This window comes from Eumetopias jubatus, unplaced genomic scaffold, assembly GCF_037043125.1.
Source record: "Eumetopias jubatus isolate StellerSeaLion01/CBP00866 unplaced genomic scaffold, mEumJub1_p1.0 scaffold_15, whole genome shotgun sequence".
In the NCBI taxonomy this organism is placed as follows: Eukaryota; Metazoa; Chordata; class Mammalia; order Carnivora; family Otariidae; genus Eumetopias; species Eumetopias jubatus.
This window is the reverse complement of record NW_028274821.1, coordinates 76,961,877-76,974,637: the sequence shown is the minus strand read 5'-3', so window position 1 is coordinate 76,974,637 and position 12,761 is coordinate 76,961,877. Positions and strand designations below refer to the sequence as shown.

The 12,761-nt window shown below is 49.4% G+C and overlaps 1 protein-coding gene across 1 annotated transcript in view; it reads right to left on the bottom strand.

Moving 5' to 3' along the window:
- PAPPA (pappalysin 1) overlaps positions 1-12,206 on the bottom strand; it is a 232,022-nt gene extending 219,816 nt beyond the window's left edge. The window contains exon 1 of the mRNA XM_028107916.2: positions 11,783-12,206. Within this exon, the coding sequence (XP_027963717.2) occupies positions 11,783-12,206 (424 nt within the window). The remainder of the gene's footprint in view (positions 1-11,782) is intronic.
- Between the last annotated feature and the right edge of the window lie 555 nt (positions 12,207-12,761).

The window sequence follows — 12,761 nt, the reverse complement described above, 5'->3', positions numbered from 1 at the left end:
CAGATATGACTTCCAGGGCACTTGAGGCCCAGTAAGAACCTGATAAGGAGGAGAAAGGGAAATCTGAGAGGACAGCAAAGCTTGGGATTATGTGCTGCGGTGCACACACCAAACAAATCCTTTGCCAACAGGCGAAGTGCGGAGAGGGGAAGACCAAGGCTAAAATGTGGCTTGGATTAGAGGGGACGAAATGTGAGTTGAGGAGGCATTGAAAGCACTGCCCCCTCCCCCCTCTGTTTTGGAAGGCCAGATTTCTTTTCCCTTTTGACTTCTTCGCTCAAGGGGAAATGGAATTAACCACTGTGTAATGTTTTTGAGTATGACGCACGGGTTAGGTCATGTGCTTTGGTTACGTAATGCAACATGCCTGAGGTTTCCTAAGCTCTTTCTCTCAGAATCATTAGACATGTAGCTGGTTTTCCTATCCAGTCATGCATTCATTAAACAGAAACGTACATAGTACCTTTATAAGCCAGAGGCTGTGCGAGGCAGTGAAGAAGTTGAGATGACCCCAAATATGCACACAATTAAATGTGATAAAAAAAATTCCAGGTGTTTTGGTATATGTGTGCAGAGGGTATCATGGAGACAGATGGATTAGAGAGGTGGGGAACAATTAGGGAGGGTTTCCCAGAAGAAGGGAGTCTTGAGCAGAAACCGGAAGAAACTGTTCTGCAAAATGGCACAATCGGGAATATAGGAAACATACCAACTAAAGAAAATGAGGTGAAAAATAAAAAGTCCAGGGTATCTGGGGTGAATTGTGGATAATGCCAGTGCTATTGAAGGGCCTCTAGCTAGAGACTCACATTTTGAAAAACATTGGGAGAGAGACTGAAGGGGTGCAGTGCAGGAATTGAGGCTCAGAGAGGCAGGCATTACAATACTAGGGAAATAGTCAAGGCAAGAGGTCCAGAGGGTCTTCAGCCAAGAAGAGGAAAGATTGGCTATAAAAATGTTAAGGAGGCAGGATAGACAGAAATGGATGACCGAGTATGGTGGGTGATCTATCTAGAGTGGGTGACACCAGACAAGAACACAAGGAATTTTGGAGAAATGATGATTCAGCTTTGGACATGTTGAGTTTGAAGTGCATGTTAACATGTCCAGTGGATCTGTGAGTCTGGAGTCCAGCAAAGCCAGCAGATAAATGATGCTCATCAGCAGAGAGATGGTGATTACTCGATGGGAAAGGATGCAAAGTCAGGGGACAAGCTGACAGAGGCCTGGCCTAAGACTCAAAGGACAGAGGACCTTACCCAGCTCGCTCACTGATTTGGACCAGTCTTCTCCCACCAACCCTCAGTTTCTCATCTATGGAAGGAACGGCTTCGATGCATCCTTCTGACTCACCCACCTTGGTTCTTGGGACTTACAACATGAACTGTTAGTTCACAAAACAGTACAGTCTGGATTCATTTCTTAGGTTTTCTGCTCAGGTACTTTGCATCTCTCAGAACAAGGCCATCTTGTACCTGATATGCCTGTTATCATATCTTCTTCTATTTTTTCATCTGCCTTTGTAGCTGAAAGACCTACAATGTCATTGGGAGAAATAACCCCTTCGTATGAACACGTGTGGTCATATTCTGCCCAGCCACATTTCATGTTTATAGAGCAACAGGAATTAAGAAAAGATAGAATAGGACAGATAGTGGAGTAACTTCTTGACTACCAAGGGGACAGGTCCAGGGTAGACCATGAGCTTCTTGAAGGCAAAAGGCCAGACATGTTCCCCATAATTAGATCCATGGATGCCAATCTGTGACCTCCCACCTTCTAGACTCCCTGTCTCTGTTTCCTCCAAATGAACTGGAACCTGGGACCTTTTCAGGTTCTCTAAAATTGAAGAAGGGTCACTTCTACTCTTCCAGGTTCCATGAAACCTGGGTCTGTGGCAAATCATACTGAAAAACAAATGCTCTTTCTCTTGTTTCAAGAAAAATCTAAGTAGCCAAGGAAAATGTGTTAGGTGTGAGGAAGAGGGAGAGAGGAAGGAGGGGGCAAAGAGAGAGGAAGGAGAGTTACTTCATGGGTGACAGTGCTGGGGATTCACAGAAGGAAAACAGACAGCCATGGAGCATAGAGTTTTAGTATTTTACCTCACGGAATAATCTGATTAACACGATAAGCAAGACTAACAGGTCAGGGGCCACCATGATGCTCAGGACCTTGCCTGAAATGGCTTTTGTAGAGTAAGAAATTATAAAATGTGAGTAATTTAACCATGAGCCAAGTAAGTGACCACTGGAAAAGTGACTCAGTTTTTTGGGTATTTCTGGCAGTGATTTATTAGCAAAATGACTGAGATGGCTTCCAGCTATTGGGAAGTACCAATATTACCTAAATAATGTCTTCAGTCAGTCTTTGACTAAAATTCTACCCATTAGTATTTCGCTTTTTGATATAAAGCTTTCTGGGGAGACATTAAAGTATATATATATATCCATGGAAGAGCAACATTCTAAGTTGCTGTCAGTCAATGAAACCTCAGCAAGAAGGAATACCGGGTCATTTTTCAAGAATGAGTGTTGCCAGGGGTGAGGAAGCAGAAAGTGTGTGGGCACCCAGCCCTCAAGGGGGACAGGCACCACCTAGTGGAGGAAAATGCACAAAAACCAGGAAGAAAACTGGAACTATTGCCAAGTTTACAATTTTGTATTAGGTCAGTCCTGATTAGGATTATAGAATCCTAGGAGATCTCTGCCAGGAGGGTCTTTAGGGCAAAGATAAATTCACCCCTACTCCAACTATACAGATGAGGAAAACTGGCCCCCAAGAGGCAAAGTGACTTGTCCAAAGTCACACAGTGAGCTACTGACTAGACGGCTCTAGAACTGACATCTCCTAGTCCACTGCTCTTCCTTCTCCAATACACCATGGTCTTCTCTAGATAGCCTTGGGTCTACTCTTAAGACTCTTCCTCAATGCCACTTCTCATTACCGTCTCCCCTGACCACCCATCCAAATTTCACTCCTCCTGTGACCCCACCTCTATAATGTGCCACAGACTTCCTTCTCTATTTTTCCTCATGAGCACATAAATGTGTGACATAGTCACTCACTCATTTATACTCTGCACCCACTTCCTTCTCCATCCCTGAACATAAACTTCTTGAGAGCAGGGATATCTTCCTCATATGCTCAGTGCTCTGGATTCAGGGCCCCACATGGTACCTGGCATGTAACAAGAACTCAGTAACGACTTGCTGATTGATGCCTGGGCAGGGGATGGACACATTTTTACTGTGTCCCTTGTTCTGATATGTATTCCTTAGATTCTCTACCATGAGGACACATTGCTTTCGTAATATGAAACAATAGAGTGTTCATAGTTTTGCCTTTCACTTTACTTTCTGTTTGATGTTAAGATGAGAGTAATGTATCTTTCCCACGTGGTAAAAGGGAAAAGGCAATCCCTGGCTCTGCCAAAGGAGATAAGCCTGTCCAACTCACAGAGTTATTGAGAGAATTAGAACTAACGTGTGGCAAGGTGGCAAGGGTCGGTCGCACATAACACCAACATGAGTTAACGTTTACTGTGCTTACCCATGGTCTAGATTCCATTACTAAGCATTTTCCACATGGAAGCTCAGTTAATCTTCAAAACAACCCCATGAAGTAGGAGCCAGTGTTATCCACATTTTACAGATGGGAAAAGTGAAGCTTGGAGATATTAAGTAACTTGCCCAAGGTCATGCGGCTAGCAGGTGGGAGTCAGGAAACCAAACTCAGGCCATCTGACTCTGGCGTCTGATGATCAACCACTACAAAATACTTCCTCAGTAAACTTAGGCCCCTTCCCCGTTTCCTGATAGTGTCAACTTCTCCTGAGATTTGGCAGAGGCAGGTCATTTCCCCAGAGCTCAAGGAGTTTCTAGGAAGTTCCCAGGGCAATTGGAGATGGAGAGAAATCAGGAGCCAGAAAAGTGAGAAATAGGAAAATGTGGAAATGTGTGTGTGTGTGTGTGTGTGTGTGTGTGTGTGTGTGTGTGTGTGTGTACTGTCACAATACGCTTTGGATTGTCACAGTGACTTGCAGATCCTGGGGGATTCTTCTGCATGGTATCAAAGATGCTAAATGCTTCACAGTGTGGGAGATGCTTCTATACAGCCAAGAATGTCCTCACTCAAAAGCTTCTTACTGTCCAGCAGGGTTCCACTGGCCCCTCCTAGAGGCAGCTGGGAAGCCTCCCCTCAAGCTCTCCCAGGATGGGCAGTCACCTGAGTTTGCGAGAGTGCAGAGAGGAGGGCAGAGGGAGCTCCTAGTGTCTGAAGCCCAGACTGCACCCCGACTTTCATTTGACTGCTGTGTGACCTTGGGAGAGTCCCTGACCCTCCCCAAGCGGGCACCTCAGTATTAGGACACCTATCAGCTCACAGAACATGCAAGGATCTAAGACTTTCAATTCTTCCTATGGTGCTCAAACTCTTAATTTATTTTTAACTTTTTTTTCATGGAAATCCTTAACTATACATGGAGGGACAGATGAAAAATGTATTGAAGCCCATCATTTCTATCACCTGTTCCCAACAACTGTTATCAGTCTGCTGATCTCCTTTCATCTAGCACACCCACTATGATTTTTTTTTGTTGGGTTGTTCTGGAGCATTTTAAATAAATAAAACAGACATAATGTAGTTTTAACCCATAAATACTTCGGGACACATTTCTAAAGATTAGGGGCCTTAAGTATACATAATAACATTACCATTATCACACATGAACAGAATTCACAATAATTCCTCCATGTCATTCCCTGTCCGTTTGACTCTGGTCCATTCCTTCAAATGGAATCTTATAGAAGTGCACAGTTTACAAAGAATATGGTGAAAGGAAAGTGGGGGCTGGGCAGAAACTTGCCCTTCAGCCTCTCCCCAGGGGATCCCTATGATTGTGCGGTACAGTTTGAAAGCCCCTATTCTATCCCGGCACCCCCCTGGGGCACCCTGAGAACACGGAGGCCCAATGAGCAGTTGTCAAGGTCACGCAGCAAGTAAGCGGTACGATTCCGTGGACCTGTGAAGTCCCAACATCAAAGGGCTCCAGTGAGGTCAGAGGTGTGAAAAGATTTGCTAACTTAATCACTATTTATCATTTACAATGTGAATAATGATAATGAAGGCACCTTCCCAGGAATGACCTTGATCGCACAAATTCCTCACATCTCTCACCTTCTGGCCCCTCCCCCTCCTCCTGCTGACATGTGGACTGGGTTCTGATCTTGGCCAAGAGCTTCTGCCACCAGTGGCTCATGGGGTTCCTGTGACAACCCATGACAGGGGGATGTTGAATGCAACCACACCTGAAATGTTGTCCCCTGAGGCCCCAGTGGTTGAGTTAGGGGCCCCGGGTCCCACAGCTCAGAGGAGGCCAAGACAGTACTTGAACTCAGAGCTCCTGAGGCCCTGTTTCAGGTCTTCAAAGAAGTCAAGGGGCCAAGATCCACAGGTCAGTCCTCAGTTAAGTATTTCCAGTAAGTGCATCAAGGCATGAAGCGGAGCCTTTGTGCAGCAAGAAGAAAGAGATGGGGGCATTGAGAGAAAGGAAGGGGACCCAGCTGAGGGGGGAAACAGGCATTTGCTGGATTCCTGAGCCCTTGGCCTTAGGTCAACAAGGCACAAGCCAGCTGTCGATGGGGTTCTCCTACCCAGGGCACTTGGGGATCTTCCCTCCTCCTCATCTGAGACAGCGAAAGCCAGTACTGGTTTCAGAGTGGTCTCAGATGATGCGGCTCTGAAATAACAGGAACATATTCCTTCCTATAGAACTAGCCCAGTGCAAAGTGAAGAATGCCTCAGAAATGAGCTTCCCTTCCTTCACAGTGAGGCGCCCCTCCCAACCACTTGGAGAGATTCATTTAAAATCAAATGCATAGAACTCAGTGTTACCACCCTACAGGAGCGTTAGCACTTTAGAGGTGACCCCTGATGGAGAGAGTGTAGTTTCACACACAGGATGGCTCTGGAAGAATGCAATGTCAGGGCCATGGCACCCAGGGGTTTGGGGTCAGCAGGGGAACTGAGAATGAAGGAAGGGTCCCTTCTGGTGTTTGGCAACTCAGAACCAAGACAGGTAAAATTCTCTGAAGTCTTAGCCACTAACCAGCTCAGCAAATGGGAAATACTACTTCCCTTTTGGGCCTCAATTTCCCCTCCTGCAGAGCAAGTAGACATTGAGCTGGATCAGAGATTCTCCCCACTGGTGGTCCTTCCAAGTTACCCGAGAAGGCTTTGAAATACCCCAGTGACCAGGCCAACCCCAGACGCCTGACATCAGCATCCCTGGGATACGGCCTGGGCACTGGGATGTTTGAAAGGTTAATAATTCCACGTGTTGCCAGGGTTGTGAACTACTGGACAATATGGTCTCCCAGGACCCTCTGAGAGGGCACAGTTTGTGAATATAGTTTAATTCTTAGCCCCTGAAATACCCTGGCCCTCAACTTCCTTGTTGCACAATGAGCTGCTTGTCCCAGTCCATGCCTAGGCTGACACCGCATGAACCATTCTTGAGCTCCACACCTCTGAGCTTCGAGTTTGCTTTCTTCGATGCAGAGAAGTGAGGGTGGTGCAGCCTCCCTCACCCCAGCTGGCCACATGAATGGCTGCTTGGGGAAAAGGGTAAGTTGAGGGCATCTGGGGAAGGACCAAGAGGCATGTGACAGTATATCTGTGACCTGGACCCCACTATGACCACCGTCTGCCTTTCGTTCCCGAGCATGCATGCTCTCTTCAGTGCTAACTGGTTTTCTTATTCATTGGTCCAGTGGTTCTAGATTTCCTCTGGCTCTTACCACCAAGGGGTCATCCAAGTAGGTCAAAGAAGAGGAAATGAAAGTGCAAGGGAAGGATGTGGGGGGGGGGTGTCTAACTGTCCCCTGAGATACGTGGTCTACTCTAGATAAACTCCCCCAGTAACTCAAGAAGGGACACCCTAACAGTACAAACAGGCCTGACTTCCTGAAGGCCAAGTTAGCAAACTGGAAAAGGGAATGTGGTTACTTACTGGATCCCGTTACCGTTGACCGAGTCCCTAATAGGAGCTGACACTGTGCCAGGTACTTTCTGCATGTTTACTTCACTGCAATATCCCAGGATCACTATGCCCATTTTACAGATGAAGAAACAAAAGGATAGAGAGATGAAAAAATGGCTGGATTCAAACCACACAGCAAGGAACCGGCAACAGATATCCCAAGGCCAGTCTGTCTGCCTAATCTGGTGTGAAAGGAAAAACAGACCTGCTAGGTCAAATCCAGAGTTCCACGTGAGATTTTGACTCATTTTCTATCCTCTTAAATCTGTAGGTGCATGGTCAGCACCCAGAAATGCAGAAAGGAATGGAAACATTCTGCAGCAGGGCTAAAGAAGGGAATGTGAACTGTTTCTTCTCTCCCCAGAAAAGATTGCTAAAGAGAGAATGGGCAATTAAAACTCAAGTTCACATAGGGGCTCTGCTTCCCTGATGGCCTGTGGGGCTGTGGACTAAGTCATCCCCACTATCTGAGACTTCATCTCCTCATTTGTAAAACTAAAGGAGGTGATGCCCACCTCCCAGAGTGTTTGTGAGGGTGAAGTATGCAGGCACAAGGCAGGTGCCTAGCCCAGTGCCCGGCCCCTTGGAGGCATCTAGGAAGAGCTGCCTTCCTTCCTGCCTTTAAGTGTCCTCAGTCCATAAAGGCAAGACTGAGCTCTCTGGAAAATCATGCCCAATAATAAGAGTGAAGTTTCTGGAGCACTTTAACGATACACCAAGTCCAATGCTGAGCACTTTCCATGTGTGAGCTCATTTAATGAGTAGGTACTTCTGCTATCCTCACATTGTAGGTGAAGCTGAAGCCCAGAAGGGTCAACTAGCTCACTTGAGGTCACCTAGCCAGTTAGGGGCAGAGCTGGATTCTCACGTACGTAACCTGATGGCTAAAACTGGCTTCTAACCCTTGCAATATTCTAGACCCTGGATGTGACTACGACCGTCGGGGGTGAGCCATGTTAATAGAAGGACTCCTTGAAACCCAGCCTTCCCTGTTCCAGCACTTCTGAAGTTGGGGAAATGCATGCACTCTTTTTGGGGGGTTGGGTGGGTAGTACGAAGTGGGGGCTGCAGAAGCGAGGAAATAAAAAAGATTCTTCTGACTAGCCAGCAAACTCAACAGTCCAACATTTGGAACAAAAGAAAAAAAGCGTGGCAAACAGAGGTGTTGGACGGGATTCAGGTAAATCCCTTTCCCCTTCAGAGCAGGAATGCTGGATCACTAAGGGATGGGGTGGGAGGAGGGCAGCACTTGTGGGGTCCGCATTTCACTTATCTAACACGTCAGGAGAAACTTTAACAAGATTAACTGCTGCTCGGGGTCTCTGCTCCATGGAGCAAATTGAGTCTATTGTTTTCTTTTTCTTCTCCTTTCTCTTTCTTTGGACTGGAGGGTTTTGGGGAGGGGGCCTTTGGGGATGAGGGGCAGGGGTCTGGATCCTGCCGGCTACGGGACAAAAGCAGAGGAGTGTGGAAGAAAGCCCGCCCCCCCCGCCCCGCCCCCGCCGGACTTGAAAGGGAGCCCAAATTGCCTTGCACGAAGGCAAGGCTGTGCCTAGGTGGTGGGTCCAGGAGGTGATGCTGTTTACTAGACGTGTTCTCTCAGCGGTGTGTGTGTGGGGGGTGGTGAGGCCTGGAAGGTGCATGCCTGAGATTAAAACCAAGTTCCGGCCCTCCAGGAGCTATGTCATCCAGCAGCACCCCTCCCTCCCATCTCTGTCTCCCTACCTGGCTACAGAGAGAACTGCGGGGGGAGGGGCGGAGGGGGGGTAAGGGTAACCCCTATGGACCCCTTTTCACTGTAGCCTTAAAGGATTCTTCAATCCTCAAAACCCTCCATCATTGGTGGGCCCGTGGGAGAAGCCTGGACACAAGTACTTTCTAACTTTGTCTTTGTTTTTGCCTGCATCAGCCTTTCCCTTTTTATTTATTAATATATATATATATATTTTTTTTCTTCTTCCCTTTTGGAAAAATAAAAGGCATGTTTTCTGAGCTTCAGAAGCACGCTGCTCCTTCCCTCCTTCCCCCTGCCTCTCCTGAGCGCGCCTGTCTGAACCGGTGTCAGTGAAGTTTGAACCGGGGCAGAAATAGCATCCCGGGCGGATCTGGGAGCACAGCCCGCCTACCAGGAGCAGCAAGGCCTGCCTCTGCCAGACGACAGACCCGGTTAACAGCACCGTAAAATTAGACCTTTACGAAACCCAATTGAATCCTGCAGCAAAGCGTGATGTAAGGCAGCCTGGCCTGACAGCGAGGCAGCAACCCTCTGCCTGAAATAGCAGTGCGCTCCCTGCTGAGAGATGCCTGCTCTCTCAAGATAGGGGACCAGGGATTCCTACGAAAGTGGCGACGCCCAGCCAGAGGGAGCCGGCCTAGGTCAGGCAGCAAACCGGGCGCCGGAGGTCGCAGGCGGGCAGGACGTGGCTGGGCACCGGCGTCCGGGCTGCCCACCTAGGCCCTGCCTCTCTCCGCCTGAACTTACACGAACGGAGGAAGGAGCCGAAAAAAAGTGCTTCTGCAAAGAACCTCTGTTTGTTTGCTTTTTAATTCAAGGAGAAGCAGGTTCTTTTTAGTCCAACAGTCTGTACCGTGTGGAGGATACGCAGAATGAGTCTTTTCTGGCTCAGGGCCAGGTGTTTACACACCGCCAATTCTGGCTCAGACTCAACGAGGGGAGGGGAAAAAAAAAATCCACCAGAATCCTCAGGAGAAAAGCTCCTGGCTTTCTGGTACTACATGACAGCGGTGACTTTTCTTTCTTTCTTTCTTTCTTTCTTTCTTTCTTTCTTTCTTTCTTTCTTTCTTTCTTTCTTTCTTTCTTTCTTACTTTCTTTCTTTCTTTCTTTCTTTCTTTCTTCTTTTTTTTTCATTTTGAGAGGAATGTTATTTCCACACATAAAATGGGCCAGGCATTTTATACAAGCAATAATAACCTAATGTCCCCATCCAATTAAAGTATTTTACTGCACAATCTTTGTGTGAGAGAGTGAATGAGTGCTCAAGAGAACGCGTGTGAAGAGAGGCTCCTTGTCTGAATTATAGACATTTATAAAGCAGGCTCCTGAGGAATCCCAGGTGCTTTATATATATATTTTTTAAAAAAACCGTATTTACTACCTTTCCATTGATGATACCTATATAACCCTGGGCCCTCCCCTCTGGAGGAAAAGCATTCCAACTCACTAGCATGACAGGTAAAGCTTAGGAAAGATCAGATCTACTCTTTTTTTTTTTCATCATCTCCAAGGAGTAGGCTCTGTGCTTCTCCGATGTTCCGAAAGAGAAGTAAACATACCATAGCCCTGAATTATCACCACCATCATTATTATTATAAATAACACTTTACCTCTATTCTACAGTATACCCTGCTTCAGGTGCCTAGGACCTGGGAGCTAACAATGAATGAGCTCAGTTTCCCTCTCCTTCTTGGGGTGGGGTGGGGGGAACAGTGAGAAAAAAATAGCATGTGATGACGTCAGATGTGGGGGAAAGTCACTTTCTTGCTCTCGGTTTGGGAGCGGGAGACTGGGAGCTTTGGGGACAGATTCTTGCTATAGCAGCAGAGTTTGGGTCCCCTGAAATGGGCTTCACCCAAGGAGGAGAGCATCAGCACAACATCTGAGAAAGTCCACAGCAAGACAGAAAGAGGCAGAACTGCCAGAAGAACTCACAGTTTTCCCTTCGAAGAAAGTGTGTGTGTAAGGGGGTGGGATCGCGAACCGCCTCCACACGTTTCCTGGCTGCAGTGAAGGGGGAACCCCTACTCTCACTTTAAGACGTCCTAGGACATGGCAAGATTGTTGGTGCAGGAAGGGAATCTCCCCGTTTCAGTCAGAAGAGGCAAAACTTTCCTTCTCTCCTCCAGCGCCACCCCCCCCTCCGCCCCCCAGTTGTATTAAAGGCATTGCCACAGATTCATTTGGGGGGGGGGGAAATGGATGCTGGAGCATTTCTAAGGTTTGCAACCCTCGCAAAGTGTCCGGTTTCACCATGGGCTTTGCTGTGGAACAGGGAAAGGGAGGGTGAAGAGGGAGAACTCAAATTCATTACGGGCTCGTAAAAGTCCCAAATGAGGAAAGCGCCCCGATTCGCAGCCCAATCCGGAGAAGACTGGCTGGGTGTGCGTTAGAAAGGTTTTGCCCAAGTCCCTAGTGACAGGCAGCGGGCTTTAAAAGCCAGGGTATGGGATGGCGGGGTGTGTGTGTGCAGGGGAGAAGGGGGTGCATGCCACAGGCAGGCATCAAGCAGAAAGCAACTTTGGGGCACTTCGAGGACTTCTAAGTCCTTCTGATCACAACAACCCTGTTCTTGCAGGCTTTCAGGGTGACGGGCCCAAATGAAGGAGGGGGGGGCTTACCTCCATTAAAAAGTCAAAGAAATCAATAATCCCCTGGCCTCTTTTCACATGCATCCCTATTGGGTCATCCTCCCCTCCATCCCAAACAGAGACGGTCCCTCTGACCATCTCGAACAAGATGTACAGGCACAAGGCTCCCCAGGGATCAGCCCTCACTGACTGCGGGTCTGGTCCGGCCCCCAGGAGCGCTCCCTGAGTTCCTCCCTAGGGGCCAAGCAAAAAGCCTTCCTAGTGCACCCATTCCGCAGATGGGGCAAAGTGAGGCTTGCAGCTCGCCCGGGTGCCTCGGTGCCTCCAGCCGGGCGTCTCCCGCCCAGACACACCCGCCAGCCCCCAACCGGCCCCACCACCCGAGCCGGGGCACCCGCCGAGGCGCCCTCGCCTACCTGTGATCACCGCCGGAGACCTCTGGCCCCCCTCTGCTCGCAGCCACACTTGCAGAGTGAACGCGTCCCGGGGCAGCTCGAGGTCCGCCCGGAGGCGCAGCTGCTCGCCTCGCCCGCTGAAATAGAGCGCCCGGCTCGGCGGGCTCGGCTCCTCCGCGGCGCCCCTCGCCTCCCGCTGCTGCCGCCGCCGGGGGACGCGCACGGCTTCCCAGGCACCGCCCGGCGGCGGCGGCGGCGGCGGCGGCGGCGGCGAGGCGCGGCGGCCGCGGGCCGCCCGGGTGGCGCAGGTGGCCGGGCCAGCGGCGGGGCGCGGGGGGCGGCCGGCCCGCGGGTCTCTCCGGGCCCGGCGGGGGCGCTCGGCCAGCCCACAGCCCAGCGCGGCGCTCAGCAGCCCCAGGCGCAGCACCCAACTCCAGAGCCGCATGTCCGACGGTCCCCCCCGCCCCCCCTTCGCCCCTGCACCGCCGCCCGGAGCTGCCAGCTTTGGGAGCCTCGGCGCCTCGACTTTCTTCGCTTCTTCACCCTTCTTGGGCGAGCCCCCCCTTCCACTTGCTTTTTTCTTTTCTTTCTCGCTTCCCTCCTCAAGGTGTGTGCTCCACTCCCCCCACCTTTGAAAAATACAGCCCAACTCCTCCTGGTTGGCAATTAATTTCTCTCCCCGCTCCTTTATCTGCCTTATTTTCCCCCTCTAACAGCTGGTTGCCTTCCTCCTTATTTTATTTCATTTTATTTTATATGATTTCTCGCTCTTCAAAAAAAAAAAAAAAGCTCCTCTAAGACACTGATCCGCTGAATTCCCTCCCCCCCAAAAGATGCTCTAATTTATTTATTTTTTGCGTCCTTTATAACACAAGCCACAGCCCCCTTCTCCCCCCCCAGTCCCCCCTCCCCTCCCTCCTTCTTCACAAAATGAAAGGAAAGAGGGGGGAAAAAGCCCTCAGAAGATGAGTAAACAAGCGTATGCTAATCTGCTCCCGAG